Source organism: Rhinoraja longicauda, chromosome 41 (assembly GCF_053455715.1).
Source record: "Rhinoraja longicauda isolate Sanriku21f chromosome 41, sRhiLon1.1, whole genome shotgun sequence".
In the NCBI taxonomy this organism is placed as follows: Eukaryota; Metazoa; Chordata; class Chondrichthyes; order Rajiformes; family Arhynchobatidae; genus Rhinoraja; species Rhinoraja longicauda.
The window spans coordinates 4,384,278-4,404,080 of record NC_135993.1 but is presented as its reverse complement, the minus strand read 5'-3'; the positions used below and the strand labels follow the sequence as shown (position 1 = coordinate 4,404,080).

Here is a 19,803-nt window from a genome sequence, read left to right as displayed (position 1 = left end):
CCCAGGGACGATTGGGTTAACATATGACGAACTTTTGGCCGGGCCTGTACTAGCTGCAATTCAGAAGGACGAGGGGGGACCTCATTGAAACTCACCGAATAGTGAAAGGCCTGGATAGAGTGGATGCAGAGAGGGTGTTTCCACTAGTGGGAGAGTCTCGGATCAGAGGCCACAGCCTCAGGCTAAAAAGGCGCGCCTTTAGAAAGGTCAATGGATATTTTCATGGCAGAGAATGATAGATTCTTGATTAGTACGGGTGTCAGGGGTTGTGGGGAGAAAGCAGGAGAAAGGGGTGGAGGGGGAAAGATAGATCAGCCACGATTGAATGGCAGAGTAGACTTGACAATAGACAATAGGTGCAGGAGGAGGCCATTTGGCCCCTTCGAGCCAGCACCGCCATTCAATGTGATCATGGCTGATCATTCTCAATCAGTACCCCGTTCCTGCCTTCTCCCCATACCCCCTGACTCCGCTATCCTTAAGAGCTCTATGTAGCTCTCTCTTGAATGCATTCAGAGAATTGGCCTCCACTGCCTTCTGAGGCAGAGAATTCCACAGATTCACAACTCTCTGACTTAAAAGGTTTTTCCTCATCTCAGTTCTAAATGGCCTACCCCTTATTCTTAAACTGTGGCCCCGGTTCTGGACTCCCCCAACATTGGGAACATGTTTCCTGCCTCTAACGTGTCCAACCCCTTAATAATCTTATTGATGGGCTGAATGGCCTAATTCTGCTCCTGTAACGTATGATCTCATGAGATAAGAATGGCAGGTGTGAGTCGTTGTGGGCGGACGGTGTGTGAACAGAGGTGGTGCAAGGTGGCGTACAGACCTGGCTGCTGGTACCCCTGTTGGCCCCTGCATCGGCCATTGGGTAGGTGTTGAAGGGTCTCCCCGAGTGGTGCTGGCTCTTCAACGTTCCATCGGCATCGGGGACGTTTGGAGAGCGGACGTTCGGCCCGGAGAGGGGCCGCTTGTCGCGCGGGGACTGCGGGCTGATCTCGCCGGTGTACGTGGACTTCGGCCTCTTGTCGGCGCCGTCGTTCCTCTCCCGCCTCGCCGCGTGTTCCGGCTCGCTGACGTGGTTGGCCTCGGGGTGGCCTCTGCGGATGTCCGCCTGGCGGCTCCTGGCGTCGGGGGCCCGGTGGTGATCGGGGCGGGGCTCCTTGTCCCGGTGTCCGGGCCGGCCGCTGCCAGTCCTGCCCGGCTCCTGCCCCCTGGGTTGCTGGGGGTACACCCGCCCATCGTCCCGCTGCCGGCGCCGGTCGTCCCGGCCCTGGTCCCTCTCGTCCCGCGAGCCCGGCCTGCCCCCGTCAGTTCTCGCCCTGTGCTCGTGATACCTGTCCGGCTCCGGGGGGTAGGCGGTCCTGGGGTGGGAGTCAGGCATCCCGTTCCTGTGCACGCCATCCTGCGCCTGGTCACGGTGGGGCAGTGATGGCGGGCTCCCTCTCCGCAGCGAGTTGGAACGCGTGACAGAAACATTCTCAAATTCATCCAGAAGCCAGTTCAGTGAGCCGTCGATTCCAATCTTGCTGCCTCGAACAATGGCCTGTGGGAGGAACGTGAAGAATGAAGAATACAACAACCATTTTAATTCACAGAAATAATCACCGAGGAACTCACCTTCCACCCCATCAGCATATAATCCTCCAACATCCTCGCCACCTCCAATGGAATCCCACCACTGGCCACATCTTCCCATCTCCACCCCTTTCTGCGTTCCCATGGACCGTTCCCTCTGCAACTCCCTGGTCAACTTGTCCCTTCCCACCCAAACCACCCCCTCCCCTGAAATCGCAGGAGATGCAACACCTGTCCATTTACCTCCCACACTCGACTTCATCCAAGGGCCCAAACAGTCTTTCCAGGTGAGGCAGAGGTGCTAATATGTGCTTATGTATAGTGATACTTGTACTGAACTGTATACAAAAATGAATATCACTGTACATGTGACTATAGACAATAGACAATAGGTGCAGGAGGCCATTCGGCCCTTCGAGCCAGCACCGCCATTCAATGTGATCATGGCTGATCATTCTTAATCAGTACCCCGTTCCTGCCTTCTCCCCATACCCCCTGACTCCGCTATCATTAAGAGCTCTATCTAGCTCTTGAATGCATTCAGAGAATTGGCCTCCACTGCCCTCTGAGGCAGAGAATTCCACAGATTCACAACTCTCTGACTGAAAAGGTTTTTCCTCAACTCCGTTCTAAATGGCCTACCCCTTATTCTTAAACTGTGGCCCCTTGTTCTGGACTCCCCCAACATTGGGAACATGTTTCCTGCCTCTGACGTGTCCAACCCCTTAATAATCTTTGGAGTGTGGGAGGAAACTGGAGCATAGATTCGATAAGATCAAAGACAAAGTTTCATACCGTGCTATCGCCCCACCTACCATAGTCTGAACAAGCTTTTACATGGTTTGACAACACCAGGAACAGTTCCTCTCTACATTCTTTCCTAGTATGTAGAAAGGAACTGCAGATGCTGGTTTATGCCAAAGAGAGACACAATGGGGCGGCACGGTGGCGCAGCGGTAGAGTTGCTGCTTTACAGCGAATGCAGCGCCGGAGACTCAGGTTCGATCCCGACTACGGGTGCTGCACTGTAAGGAGTTTGTACGTTCTCCCCGTGACCTGCGTGGGTGTTCTCCGAGATCTTCGGTTTCCTCCCACACTCCAAAGACGTACAGGTATGTAGGTTAATTGGCTGGGTAAATGTAAAAATTGTCCCTAGTGGGTGTAGGATAGTGTTAATGTGCGGGGATCGCTGGGCGGCACGGACTTGGAGGGCCGAAAAGGCCTGTTTCCGGCTGTATATATATGATGATCATGAAGAATGTGCTGGAGTAATTCAACGGGTCAGGCAGCGTCACTGGGGGAACAAAGCGTAGTGATTTTCCAGGTCAGGCCACTTCCTCAACCAGCAACTTTGCGTCTATCTTCTTTCCCAGCCGATAGGTCTAAGCGCTCTGACATGTGCTGCAACTTGTAACAGGACCAGAGATCGAACTGCAGCCCCCTCGTCACCCTTATCCGAGTGTTCTCTGATGCAAGGAAACGTCCCAGTGGAATGCTGCACAGAGAGTCAACCAACAGGCCCCCCCTTTGCCACCGACAGCCCAGCCTGAGGGGCTGCAGCACTGTGGTGCGGCGATGGAGTTGGTGTCTCACACCGCCCGCCATTCAATCCTGATCCTGACTACGGGTGCTGTCTGCACAAGAGTTTGTACATTCTCCCCGTCGGTGGTCAGAGTGGCGCAGCGGTAGAGCTGCTGCCTTACAGCGCTGGCAGCACCAGAGACCCGGGTTCAATCCCGACTACGGGTGCTGTCTGTACGGAGTTTGTACGTTCTCCTCGTGACCGCGTGGGTTTTCTCCGAGATCTTCGGTTTCCTCCCACACTCCAAACACGTACAGTTATGTAGGTTAATTGGCTTGGTGTATGTGTAAATTGTCCCTAGTGTGTGTAGGACAGTGTTGATATGTGGGGATTGCTGGTCAGTGCAGACTCAGTGGGCCGAAAGGCCTGTTTCCTAGGGCTTCAGTGGGCCGAAGGGCCTCTTTCCTAGGGCCTCAGTGGGCCGAAGGGCCTGTTTCCCAGGGCCTCAGTGGGCCGAAGGGCCTGTTTCCTAGGGCCGAAGGGCCTGTTTCCTAGGGCCTCAGTGGACCGAAGGGCCTGTTTCCTAGGGCCTCAGTGGGCTAAAGGGCGCTGTACCTCTAAACTAAAAAAACTATACCTGTGTAGGTTTTCTCCGGGTGCTCCGGTTTCCACCCACACTCCAAAGACCAAGAGGGTTTGTACGCTAATTGGCTCATCATCATATCATCATATCATATATATACAGCCGGAAACAGGCCTTTTCGGCCCTCCAAGTCCGTGCCGCCCAGCGATCCCCGTACATTAACACTATCCTACACCCACTAGGGCCAATTTTTACATTTACCCAGCCAATTAACCTACATACCTGTACGTCTTTGGAGTGTGGGAGGAAACCGAAGATCTCGGAGAAAACCCACGCAGGTCACGGGGAGAACGTACAAACTCCTTACAGTGCAGCACCCGTAGTCAGGATCGAACCTGAATCTCCGGCGCTGCATTCGCTGTAAAGCAGCAACTCTACCGCTCAGTACAATTGTAAATTGTCCCTAGTGTGTCAGATAGTACTGCTGTGTGGGAATTGCTGGACGGCACAGATTGAAGGCCCTGTTTCCGCACTGTATCTCTAAACTAAATTAAAATGGAAACCATTTACAATTTTCACGGGCTCAGCAGCCAGTACTAAAATTAATCAAACTGGCTGGAAGTCTTTTCTCAAAATAAATGCTGGGGTAATATGATAGAGTCGTTTAAGGTTATGAAGAGATTTTGGCATGGTAGATGTTGTGAAGAGATAAGTTTCACTTGCGCAAGAGGGTAGAAATACCACACAGTCACAACTGGAGAATCCAGGGAAGCTTCTTTACATAGAAACAAATAAAATAGGTGCAGGAGTAGGCCATTCGGCGCTTCGAGCCTGCACCGCCATTCAATATGATCATGGCTGACCATCCAACTCAGTATCCTGTACCTGCCTTCTCTCCATACCCCCTGCTCCCTTTAGCCACAAGGGCCACATCTAACTCCCTCTTAAATATAGCCGATGCACTGGCCTCAACTACCTTCTGTGGCAGAGAATTCCACAGATTCACCACTCTCTGTGTGAAAAAAAACTTTCTCATCTCGGTCCTGAAAGACTTCCCCCTTATCCTTAAACTGTGACCCCTTGTTCTGGACTTCCCCAACATCGGGAACAATCTTCCTGCATCTAGCCTGTCCAACCCCTTAAGAATTTTGTAAGTTTCTATAAGATCCCCCCTCAATCTTCTAAATCTTCTAAATTCCAGCGATTTACTGTGAGAATGGACAGGGTGTGGAACATGTGCCCATAATGAATGCTTGAAGTGATTAGTGTAGAAACATTGGGGGAAGCTGGATGAACGTGACAAAGCTAATGTCGGCCCACCGAGTCCGCGCCGAACAGCAATCCCCACACATCAACACTATCCTACACACTCGAGGGACAATTTCACCAAGGCAATCAACCGACAAACCTGTACGTCTTTGGAGTGTGGGAGGAAACCGGAGCACCCGGGGAAAACCCACGCAGGTCACAGGGACAAGGTACAAACTCCGTACAGACAAGCACCCATAGTCAGGATCAATAGACAATAGGTCTATTCGAGCCAGCACCGTCATTCAATGTGATCATGGCTGATCATTCTCAATCAGTACCCCGTTCCTGCCTTCTCCCCATACCCCCTGACTCCACTATCCTTAAGAGCTCTATCTAGCTCTCTCTTGAATGCATTCAGAGAATTGGCCTCCACTGCCTTCTGAGGCAGAGAATTCCACAGATTCACAACTCTCTGACTGAAAAAGTTTTTCCTCATCTCAGTTCTAAATGGCCTACCCCTTATTCTTAAACTGTGGCCCCTTGTTCTGGACTCCCCCAACATTGGGAACATGTTTCCTGCCTCTAACGTGTCCAACCCCTTAATAATCTTATACGTTTCGATAAGATCTCCTCTCATCCTTCTAAATTCTAGTGTATAATGGATCGAATCCAGATCTCTAGCTTTGTAAGGCAGCAACTCTACCGCTGTGCCACCGTCCCGCGCTTAGTGTTAAATGGAGAGAGAAGGCTCGTTACAGCGTAACCTTGATGTCAAATGGCCTCTTTATGCACTATTATTTTGCAATATACTTAGATTCATCTTCAAGATCAATACTCACAGTGTTGCATTGTACTGTGGGAGAGGAAGCCAGTCTTAACACACAATCAAGGTAGGGTTGAATTCTATTTCTAATTCTAGTTCTATTTCTCTCTTGGACAGTGCCGTATTAACATTAAAGGCTGGTGTTGCCAGCACCTTACAGGTGAGGTCACCACATGCACCACTCAGAAACCTCGGCATTCTTACTGTACTCCCGACTGAAGTCAAAACCCAAAGTGCTGGAGGAGCTCAGCGGGTCAGGCGGCACCCATGGACGGAATGGATAGGCAGCATTTCGGGTCGGGACCCTTCAGTCTGGATTGCATTTTAATCAATGGCCAATTTGTTTAGAGGTGCAGCGCGGAAACAGGCCATTCGGCCCACCAAGTCCGCGCCGACCAGCGATCCCCGCACATTAACACTGCTCTACACACACTAGGGACAATGTACACTTACACCAAGCCAATTAACCTACAAACCTGTAGGTCTTTGGAGTGTGGGAGGAAACCGAAGATCTCGGAGAAAACCCAGGCGGTTGACAGGGAGAACGTACAAACTCCGTACAGACAGCACCCGTAGTCAGGGTCAAACCCGGGTCTCTGGCGCTGCAAGCGCTGTCAGGCAGCAACTCTGCTGCCACGCCACTGTGCAAGTGGATTATTACTGGTCAGGGACTGCCTTAAATGATGAGTGGAGTGGACTATTAGCACAATACTTCCATGGGTTTAACTTGTCCAGCACAGACAGGGCCTGTTCCTGTGCTGTACTGCAACACAGCCGATGTTGATTCAAAAGTCAGACACAGCTGTGGAAAAGCTTGACGGCATAACAGATATAAGCTTACATAGTATCTCTAGATCACAGTGCACACTTATCAGGGAATCTGTTCACAGCTAAATGTACAGCCAGATTCCTTCCATTTTCATCACCCTGAATCTGACATCTCCAGAGTACAAAGGAATGTGACTGGGGTGATTATCGACAGAAGATCAGAAGTGAGTGAGTGCAGGACAGACAGGCTCTGGCATTCTGGAAGCTTCCAAGATGGCGCCCAACCCAGGTGACTATTTGCATGCTAGCCACAGAAGCTGATCTACAATCACATATTACAATCGTGCCACACTCTTAAATCTCTACACTGTAAATAGCTTGATAGCAAACATGCGTCATCTTTCCACTGACTGGTTAGCACGGAACAAAAAGCTTTTCACTGTACCTCGGTGCACGTGTCAATAAAGTTTGTTCAAACAGCGTTACCTCAGGGACTGTTCTGTCCAGTGAGGATGAGATGTTGATACAGTCTCAGCCATTTATTGAACTGAGGTGAATAGGGGAGGGGAGGAGGAAGGGAGCTGGATGTGATGTGCAGGTTTGTAGATTAATTGGCCTCTGAGTTGCCCCTGGCGTGCAGGGAGTGGATGCGAAAGTGGGACAACAGAACTAGTGTGAACGGGTGATTGATGGCCTCGGTCGGCTGAAGGGCCCGTTTCCACGCTCGATCTCGGAACTAAACTGATGTTAGCTGTGGAACTGCAGCCGTCTGTGGGAGGAATAAAATAGTGAGAACACTCGAGTCACACCACTTTGCAGGGCGACTGCTGGAGGTGGTGTTGGCGGAGTGGAGGAGGCCAAGGGAGGTCCTACAGCAGCGGTCTGGCGAGCGAGTGGATCCAGCGCAGGGAGCTGACGGCATGGCGCTGGGCCAGGCCGACCCCTACACCATCCACCCAGTGCTGCCACCATGGCTTAAAGTGAGAATATACAACATTGCGTAGCTACTTGGGCCAAGATCGGACTTTTCAGAGACTTTGACGATAGACAATAGGTGCAGGAGGAGGCCATTCGGCCCTTCGAGCCAGCACCGCCATTCAATGTGATCATGGCTGATCATCCACAATCAGTACCCCGTTCCTGCCTTCTCCCCATACCCCCTGACTCCGCTGTCAATAAGAGCTCTATCTACCTTCAAGATGGCGTCAGAACGAGGTGATTCCGTGTGCTGTTCCCGAAGAGCATCTATTCCTTTCACTGCATCTCACAAGTGACAATAATAAGTCAGAGAGTTGTGAATCTGTGGAATTCTCTGCCTCAGAAGGCAGTGGAGGCTAATTCTCTGAATGCATTCAAGAGAGAGCTAGATAGAGCTCTTAAGGATAGCGGAGTCAGGGGGGTATGGGGAGAAGGCAGGAACGGGGTACTGATTGAGAATGATCAGCCATGATCACATTGAATAGCGGTGCTGGCTCGAAGGGCCGAATGGCCTACTCCTGCACATATTGTCTATAATAAATTAAACTAAATTAACCGTTCATAAGGCAAAGCTAGACACAAAATGCTGGAGTAACTCAGCGGGTCAGGCAGCATCTCTGGAGAGAAGGAATAGGTGACGTTTCGGGTCGAGACCCTTCTGCTGACCGAGCGTCAGTGGAGAGGGAAACTGGAGGTATCTAGTTAACAAAACGGACACGGTGGGCCGAAGGGCCTGTTTCTGCACTGCATCTCTAAACTAAACTAATGAAAGGCAGGGGAGCTGCCCATAGTCCAGGTTTGTTGAATCACATGAAATAGAAATAGATTATGAACAATTCAATCGATATCAACCCTGCAGCCTTGATGATAAATGCTGAGTAGTCTCTTTATGTATTACCGGCAAGGCTTTCTATTTACACAGAAAAAAAACACACGGTATTCACAATGCAATCATCAAACTGGAAGTAGTACAGCTCAAGTCCCATGGGGCTTACTCATTCACTGTGAATCAGGGGCTATGGACAGGACACAATATTTCATTCAGTGGCAATCTGGGCAGTGAGCCAGTTTGTAGTTAGACTGCAGATAGATTTGCAAGGGCAGGGAGACAAAGGGCTGGGTAAAGGCGGGTACCACCCCTTTCCCCTCCCCCCAAATATTTATACACGCAGAATTAAAAATGGGAATTCAAGGAGGAAAAAATGGGAATTGTAAATGACCCCCAATAGTGAAGAGAGGCAATAATATTTATCGCAATGAATCTGGAACAAATTAAAAAGCCAGGCCAGTATGTAAAAGCATGGATAAACACAAAATACTGGAGTAACTGTGGGTTAAGCAGCAACTCTGGAGAAAAGGAATAGGTGATGTTTCAGGTCAAGGTGTACATCCACTTTGGGTCTTATTTTTGTTGTAAACCAGCATCTAAAGAAGGGTCTCGACCCGAAACGTCACCCATTCCTTCTCTCCAGAGATGCTGCCTGTCTCGTTGAGTTACCACCGTATTTTGTGTCTATCTACAGTTCCTTCCTACGCATGTAAAATCATGAACTACAACACAACAGCATAAGAGTCACGAACATCAGCTTTCAAGTACAGACAGAAAATCAGACCGAATTAAGATGTGGAAAGGGTGTGGTTATTCCCTATCAGTGCTTACACAAGATAAGAATTTGCACGCAATTTGATTTTCTGACCAATTCATTTTAACGAGCAGAATTTAATGGTCTGAAGTGGCCTTGTCAATAGTTCAGGAGAAGGATGGGGAAGGGAGGTGGAGCTCCTGGACTGAAGCCATAATAACAGTCGAGTTATGATTAAAAAGTTTAAACGTGTCAAACCTAATCTAGTTGCACTTCCAGGGTGATACCCAGTTTGAGATTTTCCTCAAGGGAAGACAGCTGAGTTTGGAAATTCAACACACACACGCACACAGTGCCTCTCAGTCACTACATCAATATCACAATACATCTCCCACCCACCAGGTTCTTTTGCGTTGCTAGTCCAGGTACTTCGCATCATAAATTAAACAGCATTTTTTAACAACACAATATTGTGCTGCCCAGGTAGAATTTAATCTTTATGGCAAAAGCATGGTCAAAGAGTTGGGTTTTGAGGGTGGAATGTCAAGTAGATTGTTGGTCAACCTACAATTAACCAATTGGATAGGAAGGAACTGCAGATGCTGGTTAAATGAAAGGGCCTGTGAGGTTTCTTGGACTTTGGTAGGGAGGGAGGGATTGGACCAGGGGAGATAGGATGGAGTCTAGGCATGTGGAAATTAATTCAGTGGGACAGGAGCAGGCAGAAACGATGGATCTTGGGGAGAAGATAAAACCGGGCCGTGCAGGGCTGAAACAAAGGGCGTGTGAGGAGTCTTGGACATGGGTAGGGAGGGATTGGACCAGAGGGAATAGGATGGTGCCAATTCCTTCTATCCAGAGATGCTGCCTGTCCCGCTGAGTTACTCCAGCATTGTGTGTCTATTAACCAATTGGAGGTTAATTGGCTTCTACAAGCTGCTTCTGGTGTATAGGGAGTGGGTGCGAAAGTGGGATAACATAGAACTAGTGTGAACGGGGATCGATGGTCGACATGGACTTGTTGGGCTGAAGGGCCTTATCCCGTGCAGCACCTCTAAATCAAAGGAAGTATCTCATCTGTGGAAATGCCTCTCTGCCTCAGAAGGCAGTGGAGGCCAATTCTCTGAATGCATTCAAGAGAGAGAAAGATAGAGCTCTTAAGGATAGCGGAGTCAGGGGGTATGGGGAGGAATGGGGTACTGATTGAGAATGATCAGCCATGATCACATTGAATGGCGGTGCTGGCTCGAAGGGCCGAATGGCCTACTCCTCCAATAGACCTAGTGTCTATTGTCTATTGAAAACTCAGTACATTGGCTCTCAATGACTAATACATTTTCTCCACTTATTAACTTGTTCAATTGAAAGTTCTGAACTGTAACGTTGAAGAGCTACCTAATGACATAAAAGTCATCCAATGAACGCATAGCTTTTCCTTCTTTAATCGACTGCTCAAATTCAGAATCTAAAAGACACTCATTAAAGGAGACATTATCCATCCAGTTTTATTCCAAATCCGGCCCCACAGAACTTCACTGCATTTTCTGGAAAAAAAGAAAAATGTGCCCATTTCTTTTCCAAATGCATTACGTGAGTCTGCACTATTTCACAGCTCATTGTAAAACAGTCAATGACTACATTATGACTTTCACCCTCTCGAGCTTGTAGCTCCCGACCAGATTTATAGCCGTGTGCACAATGAACATAATTAACAAAGTTATTTAGAGGTTTGGTAAAAAATTAAACCAACCACAGTTCAACAAGTATGCAGTCATCAATCCCGAAAGAAGAAGTAATTGGAACACGACTTCACCACAGAATCACACCTGAGCATTTTACACAAAGTGCTGGAGCAACTCTGCGGGTCAGGCAGCAGCTGTGGAGAACGGAGAGGTGATATTTTGGGTCGGCACGCTTATTGAGAAGGATGCTGCCTGACCCGCTGAGTTACTCCAGCAATTGTACGTTCCCCCCGTGACCGGCGTGGGTTTTCTCCGGGTGACACTGGAATTTAGAAGGATGAGAGGAGATCTTATCGAAACGTACAAGATCATTAAGAGGTTGGACACGTTAGAGGCAGGAAACATGTTCCCAATGTTGGGGGAGTCCAGAACAAGGGGCCACAGGTTAAGAATAAGGGGTAGGCCATTTAGAACTGAGATGAGGAAAAACTTTTTCTGTCAGAGAGTTGTGAATCTGTGGAATTCTCTGCCTCAGAAGGCAGTGGAGGCCAATTCTCTGAATGCATTCAAGAGAGAGCTGGATAGAGCTCTTAAGGATAGCGGAGTCAGAGGGCATGGGGAGAAGGCAGGAACGTGGTACTGATTGAGAATGATCAGCCATGATCACATTGAATGGCGGTGCTGGCTCGAAGGGCCAAATGGCCTCCTCCTGCACCCATTGCCTATTGTCTACTCTCACACTCCAAAGACGTACAGGCTTGTGGGGGGGTGGGGAGGGGGGGGGGGGGGGATATGCAGATGCTGGTTAAAATCGAAGGTAGACACAAAATGCTGCAGTAACTCAGCGGGTCAGGCAGCATCTCGGGAGAGAAGGAATGGGTGACGTTTCGGGTCGAGATCCTTAGTTGGCTTTGGTAAAATTGTCCCTAATGTTCACTAGTGCTAGTGTACGGGGTATTTATTCACAAAATGCTGGAGTAACTCAGCAGGTCAGGCAGCATCTCGGGAGAGAAGGAATGGGTGACGTTTTGGGTCGAGACCCTTCTTCAGACACTGGATAGAGTGATCCTGGTCGGGGTGATCACTAGTCGGGGTGGACTGAAGGCCCGTTTCCGCGCTGTATCCCCAAACTAAAAACTAAAGTAAAATTGTGCTTTTCAAGTTACCACCATCTGCAGTCCCTTGCATCTACTAATCATTTTATGTCGGTTTGAAGGAGAGAAGGGGGTGATGTTTATGTGAGGATCTGACACACGCCTGATCCATTTTATTTAATGCAACCAACTAGATAAAATAACTTCATCCCCCGCATGACTGAAGAGGGTGAATTAATCAATCCTGACTCCACAGTATTCCAGCACATTAACTCTCCAAACAGTGAATGTGGCATAAACTGACATCATTTTAATTCGGCATTGACAATATATTTAAAAAAAATTGATTTGAGTCCCAACAAACGCTTCTCAGTTTAGAAAAAAGATGATGTTATCTTTAATGAGCAAGTAGCAAGTCACATCATCCATTTGGTGGAATGTTTCTACAGCCCCAGTACCAGTCAGATACAGGCACCGGCTGACAGTAGATACACTGAGGCCGACGTGAGAGCACATTTTTTATTCTCCCCGTCTCACAAGTCAGCCGTGTCCTTTCACGACTACCTTGAGGCCCCAGAAACCTGCACTTACTCAACATTAAGACGGGAAACACAGCATCATATCAGCGCAAAAAAAATGATAAAGCAACAGAACGTCACCTCAAATTCTGAATCACCCGCTAATACCCAGTAATTATCAACATCGAGTGAAATAGAACAGATTATTAAAGAATGCAGCTCAAAGTACCAAGAATGATAAAAGAATGCAAGAGGAAACAAGAAAGGATATTGAAATTTTTCACACAAATTACACACATCAGGTGTTACTTTGACAGATGTGGATTAATGACTCAACCAAGCTGTTTTTTGATTTTATTTTTCTTATCCATTCTTTCAGGGTTGCTGTCAAGGACGGCATTTATTGTAAAATGCTGGAGTAGCTCAGCAGGTCAGGCAGCATCTCGGGAGAGAAGGAATGGGTGACGTTTCGGGTCGAGACCCTTCAGAGTCGGATTGGGAATGGGAGAGAATATGTGGGAAGGCAAAAGGTGATGAATGTGGAAGAAAATGAGAATTCAGAGCTTGAGTAATGATAAGTAACACAGCACATAAAAGATGCGTATAAAATATTGTTAGCCATGATACAAATTAATGTGTGGGAAGGTATTTATTCACAAAATGCTGGAGTAACTCAGCAGGTCAGGCAGCATCTCTGGAGAGAAGGAATGGGCGACGTTTCGGGTCGAGACCCTTCTTCAGTCTGGAGAAGGGTCACGACCCGAAACGTCACCCATTCCTTCTCTCCCGAGATGCTGCCTGACCTGCTGAGTTACTCCAGCATTTTGTGAATAAATCGATTTGTACCAGCATCTGCAGTTATTTTCTTATACAGCATTTATCGTACATCCACAACTGCCCCAGAGAAAATCTATAGGAGGGAACTGGAGATGCTGGTTTACACCGAAGAAAGACACACAAACGCTGGAGTAACTCAGAGGGTCGGGCAGCTTCTCTGGAGGAAAGGAATAGGTGACTTTTTGGGTCGTTGCCGATTACAATCGAGCCGTCCACAGTGGACAGATACGGGGAAAGTGATCAAGGGAATAATAAAACTTTAAATAAGTGTTTCCCAGCATTGAAATTCAAAATCACAAGAACATTCCTCAAACCTCTGGCAATTGTGAGTAAAATTTCACATTTTGGGAGATGAGGAACATCTTGAAATAGACACAAAATGCTGGAGTAACTCAGCAGGACAGGCAGCATCTCTGGATAGAAGGAATGGGTGACGTTTCGGGTCGAGAAACTTCTTCAGCCTGGGGAAGGGTCCCGAACCGAAATGTCACCCATTCCTTCTCTCCAGAGATGCTGCCTGACCCGCTGAGTTACTCCAGCATTTTGTGTCTATCTTCGGTATAAAGCAGCATCTAAAATAGGTAGGGGGGGGGGGGGGGGAGGGGGGAGTGCTGCCAGTGGTGAGCTGAGCTTGTTGAGAGGGATCAGATGCAGCACACACATTTTAATATCACAAGTCAAATTTGGAATGGCAAGTTGGGCAGCGGTAGAGTTACTGACTTACAGCGCCAGAGACCCAGGTTCAATCCTGACCATGTCTGCTGTCTGCACGGAGTTTGAACATTCTCCCCTAGGCCGCGTGGGTTTCTCCGGTTTCCTCCCACACTCCTAATATATGTAGTATAGAAACATAGAAACATAAAAAATAGGTGCAGGAGTAGGCCATTCGGCCCTTCGAGCCTGCACCGCCATTCAATATGACCATGGCTGATCATCCAGCTCAGTATCCCGTACCTGCCTTCTCTCCATACCCCCTGATCCCTTTAGCCACAAGGGCCACATCTAACTCCCTCTTAAATATAGCCAATGAACTGGCCTCAACTACCTTCTGTGGCAGAGAATTCCACAGACTCACCACTCTCTGTGCGAAGAAATGTTTTCTCATCTCGGTCCTAAAAGACTTCCCCCTTATCCTTAAGCTGTGACCCCTGGTTCTGGACTTCCCCAACATCAGGAACAATCTTCCCGCATCTAGCCTCTCCAACCCCTTAAGAATTTTATATGTTTCTATAAGATCCCCCCTCAGTCTTCTAAATTCCAGCGAGTATAAGCCGAGTCTATCCAGTCTTTCTTCATATGAAAGTCCTGCCATCCCAGGGATAATGTTAGTGTGCGGCGATCGCTGGTTGGCACGGACCTGGTGGGCCGAAGGGCCTGTTTCCGCTCTGTATCTCTAAGCTGTACTAAAGGACATTCACCAACATCTATGGAAAATCAAAACGTCAACCTCTATAATTTATTTGAACTTCCCAATGCAAAGGCCCGAATCTAATTTATCCCAATAACGAGCAAACAAAATATAGATGCACAGGGTGTGACAACCAAATGTCACCTGCTTTCGTTTTGCCTTTCAGAATTAATGACTTCACTGGGGATGAAAGTTGGGAGAAACACTGAGTTCCAACAACAATGCAAGAAAACCAGTTTCGCAGAAACACATAGTTGAATGGATGATTAATAAAACATGTTTTTTTTTTCTTCTGCTGGCCAATTAGCAGAGCGAACAGAAGGCCGCCAATTAAGTTTGCTCACTATTACTGCCGTCTGACCTGATCAGCATTTTCTCCCCGCTGTTCAGATTTCCAACACTGTAGTAGCCGGTATTTGCTTGGATGGTCTGACCCTCAAAGCTGGGCAGTTACTCCAGCACTTTTATTTTTGTAAACCAACATCTGCAGGCCCTTGTGTCTACCGCTACCGCTAACCAGTCTCTGGATGCTTTCAAGAGAGAGTTAGATAGGGCTCTTAAAGATAGCTGAGTCAAGGGATATGGAGAGAAGGCCGGAACGGGGTACTGATTGTGGATGATCAGCCATGATCACAGTGAATGGCAGTGCTGGCTCGAAGGGCCGAATGGCCTACTCCTGCACCTATTGTCTATAACAGTATACAACTTGTTTATATGTAGGAAGGAACTGCAGAAGCTGGTTTAAACTGAAGATAGACACAAAAAGCTGCAGTAACTCAGCAGGTCAGACAGCATCTCTGGAGAAGAGAAATAGGTGACTTTTCAGGTCGAGACCCTTCTTCAGTCTGAAGAACTGAAGAAGGGTCTCGACCCGAAACGTCACGTATTCCTTTTCTCCAGAGATGCTGTCTGACCCGCAAAGTTACTCCAGCTTTGTGCATGCAACTTGTTTATAATCTTTTTTTCTCTATTTTAATACTGATTAAAACTAATTTAAATATTAATACTCTATATTAATAATAAGACTGTGACCTGGAATCTCATCAGGATTACTTCAGAATGGAAATGCTCAGACCCATTTGCATTGTCAGTTTGATAAGTATAAAATGTTTTTCTCTGGATCATAAGCTAATTTTGCATATATGATCTGAAATTGCAATAAAACAATAACATTTGGTCTTCTCTTTCAATTATTCCTCAGAAGGCAGTGGAGGTCAATTCTCTGAATGCATTCAAGAGGGAGTTAGATAGAGCTCTTAAGGATAGCGGAGTCAGGGGGTATGGGGAGAAGGCAGGAACGGGGTACTGATTAAAAATGATCAGCCATGATCACATTGAATGGCGGTGCTGGCTCGAAGGGCCGAATGGCCTACTCCTGCACCTATTGTCTAATGAAGAGTTAATAATTGCTCTCAAGATCAGAATTCCATCAGTCTCATAGGGTAGACGCAATTCACCACCTGATTTCAAGGTGTTCATAAAATCTAGGAGCAGAATTACGCCATTTGGCCCATCAAGTCCACTCCACCATTCAATCATGGCTGATCTTACTTTCCCTCTCAACCCCATTCTCCTGCCTTCTCCCCATAACCCCTGACACCCGTACTAATCAAGAATCTATCAATCTGCCTTAAAAATATCCATTGACTTGGCCTCCACAGCCTTCTTGTGGCAATGAATTCCACACGGTGCATGTTGTTCTGATTTCTCCTCCTCACTTTAAGGGACAAGCAAGGCCCATTGCAATATTCAACTCAAAGACCGGATGGGAACAGCAAGTTCAGCACTGACAAGGAACAAAATCCAGGATCACACAACATCTGACATTCAACTGGGACCTGAAATTGCTGTCAAATCTAGCGACTCTGTACACTGTCTCAGTATACTATCACTGCACAGGGGTGGGAGATTGCAACCTTCGTAGTCCACCCTGTTTTGACTAATGCAATCAACCCGACGTGCACAATCTGATAGATGTAGTGTTTTGGTGTCACTGTTGACAATGCCACTAGTGACCCTCCCTGCATACGCAGTAGGGAGAGGATGTGGAAAGATTGGAAGCACCATCGAGGCTGACCCTGACCTTCCCATTCACGCTGACTTGAACAATCTGCCCAACACGCGCCTGAAGTCCCGCAAACCCTTCTGGTCTCCAGCCAAATCCCTGGAAGACTTTTGACCGCACGATTGAGCGGCGCAGAGCCTGGAGAAACGGCAACACCAACAACGGAGAGGTCATCACAGACCCCACAGTGAAACCTCCGGGATTTGACCTCCATGGCAAGCAAGGGTCTCAATGGTACTTTCATGAAAAGTCACCTATTTCTCTTCTCCAGAGATGCTGTTCTGACCTGCTGAGTTACTGCAGCTTTTTGTGTCTGTCTTCAGTTTAAACCAGCTTCTGCAGTTCCTTCCTACATATAAACAAGTTGTATACTGTTATAGACAGTAGGTGCAGGAGTAGGCCATTCGGCCCTTCGAGGATCCGCACCCGCCATGCAAGAACAGCCCATCACCTGCACAAGTGGGGGATGACAGACAGGCGGCCCTGCTTGCCACTGCGGATATCCAGACCAGACCATCCCACACATGGTGAACGGCTGCTCACTGAGGCTGTTCCCTGGTGGCATCAAGGCCATCCACCCAGCAACTGATGCTGCTGCCCTGGCCTGGATGTCCACCCTTGACCTACAACTTTAGGCTGTGCACGCCACACGCAAGAAGAAGACACACTTCTACTGTATCTGAGATGTTCACCTAAGATGTATCTAAGTGTTTATGTATAGTGATACTTGTACTGAACTGTATACAATAATTAATTTCACTGTACCTCTGTATGTGTGACATAAAGTACCATTCAACTTCTCTCAGCCGTTTTTCCCACACCTGACACTATTCACATTCATAAGTGATAGGAGCAAAATTAGGCCATTCGGCCCATCAAGTCTACTCTGCCATTCAATCATGGCTAATCAATCTCCCCCACCTAACCCCATTCCCCTGCCTTATCCCCATAATCCCTGACACTCTGCTGTCTTATTTAATTCATGATGCTACAAACTCCACAGACTACCGTAGAAAGCATTTTTATCAGGATACATCACAGCTTGGTTTGGGAACAGCTCCACCCAAGACCGCAAGGAATTGCAGTGAATTGTGGACGCAGCCCAGACCATCACACAAACCAACCTCCCTTCTATCGACTCAATTTATACTTTACGCTGCCTCGGCAAGGCCAGCAGCATAAACAAGGATCAGTCACACCCTGGCCACTCCCTCTTCTCCCCTCAGGCGAAAGGTATGAAAACGCACACCTCCAGATTCAGAGACAGTTTCTTCCCAGTGTGAAGAAGGGTCTCGTCCCGAAACGTCACCCATTCCTTCTCTCCTGAGATGCTGCCTGACCCGCTGAGTTACTCCAGCATTTTGTGAATAAATACCTTCGATTTGTACCAGCATCTGCAGTTATTTTCTTACACTAATATGTATCTGTACACTGTCAGTGGCTTGATTGTAATCATGCATGGTCTTTCCGCTAACTGGTTAGCACGCAACAAAAGCCTTTCGCTGTACGAGGTACACGCTGACCCGAGCAGTGACCGCGCTGTGAACCTACCTTACGGGGGGCCAGCTGGATGGGTGTGATGTACGAGGGATCGACCATCGGCTTGGGCCTCTTGGCCGTGTCCTCAATGAGGCTTTGCCACTGTCGGGGGAGCCCGGTGAACTTCTGTTCCTCCTGGTCAAAGCCGGTGTGGACCCGGTGCTCGAAATTCACCGGCGCCGAGATCTCCACCCGCTTCTTCTTCTTGCCGAACATGTTGGAGATGATTGTCTAGTCCTGGCAAATTGAAGCAAAACAATTTGAAGCAAAACAAAGCAAAGCAAAAACCGTAAGCTATGCTTTTGAGATCAATGCGTAAAAAGTGAACTTACAGCCACAGAGTGATACAGTGCGGAAACAGGCCCTTCGGCCCAAAATGCCCACTCCGGTCAACATGTCCCAGCTACACTAGTCCCACCTGCCTGCGTTTGGTCAATATCCCTCCAAACCTGTCCTATCCATATACCTGTCTAACTGTTTCAGGGTCTGAAGAAGGGTTACATTGAGAACAGCATAATATTGGCATCACTATTAGCACACTCTTATACAAACACCTGAAGGTGTTTGTTGCTGGTTTAAATAGGTGAATATATTACCTTATAATGGTCCCAAGCCACAGAGATCAGACACCTCTAGTTTACCAAAGTCACTAAATTTTGCTTCGATATAGACAATAGGTGAGGAGGACGCCATTCGGCCCTTCGAGCCAGCACCGCCATTCAATGTGATCATGGCTGATCATTCTCAATCAGTACCCCGTTCCTGCCTTCTCCCCATACCCACTGACTCCGCTATCCTTAAGAGCTCTATCCAGCTCTCTCTTGTCATAAATAAGTTTTCAGACGTTAGCCAACTCCGAATGGCTGGGATTATGCCACCAAAATATCTCTTGGTTGCGTTACCTTAAGGCTGTTGGGCTCTCTGGAACACAAAATGGCGTCACGGTGGCGCAGCAGTAGAGTTGCTGCCTCACAGTGCCTGAGACCCGGGTTCGATCCTGACTACGGGTGCTGTCTGTTCAGTGTTTGTACATTCGCCCCGTGACCTGCATGGGTTTTCCCCGGGTGTTCCTTTTCCCTCTCACACTCCAAAGGCAAACAGGTTTGCAGGTTATATAAGAAAATAACTACAGATACTGGTACAAATCAATTCACGGTCAAGCAGAGACACATCAGTCTGAAGAAGGGTCTCGACCCGAAACGTCACCCATTCCTTCTCTCCCGAGATGCTGCCTGACCTGCTGAGTTACTCCAACATTTTGTGAATAAATACCTCAGGTTTGCAGGTTAATTGGCTTGGTATAATTGTAAATTGTCCCTAGTGTGTAGGATAGTGTAAGTGTGCAGGGACCGCTGGTCAGCACGGACTCGGTGGGCTGAAGGGCCTGTTTCCACGCTGTGTTTCTAAACCAAACTAAACCACAGAACACAAGAAAATGCAGGCAATAACAGTGGACCCATCAGCCCCTCAAGTCCACCCCATCATTCAATATGATCATTGCAGACTGCCAAAGATCTCATCTCATCTGCGCTGGTTTCCCACAGCCCTCATTTTCTGAGCTTTTAAAAACT

At 47.9% G+C, this 19,803-nt stretch overlaps 1 protein-coding gene across 1 annotated transcript in view; it reads right to left on the bottom strand.

The window, feature by feature from the left end:
* The window catches only part of LOC144611678 (serine/threonine-protein kinase PAK 4-like), a 44,836-nt gene extending 25,682 nt beyond the window's left edge, over positions 1–19,154 (bottom strand). Inside the window, 3 exon segments of the mRNA XM_078430896.1 lie at positions 833–1,549; positions 18,245–18,469; positions 19,135–19,154. Of these exon segments, the coding sequence (XP_078287022.1) occupies positions 833–1,549; positions 18,245–18,448 (921 nt within the window). The 5' untranslated portion in view covers positions 18,449–18,469; positions 19,135–19,154.
* Positions 19,155–19,803: the final 649 nt, after the last annotated feature.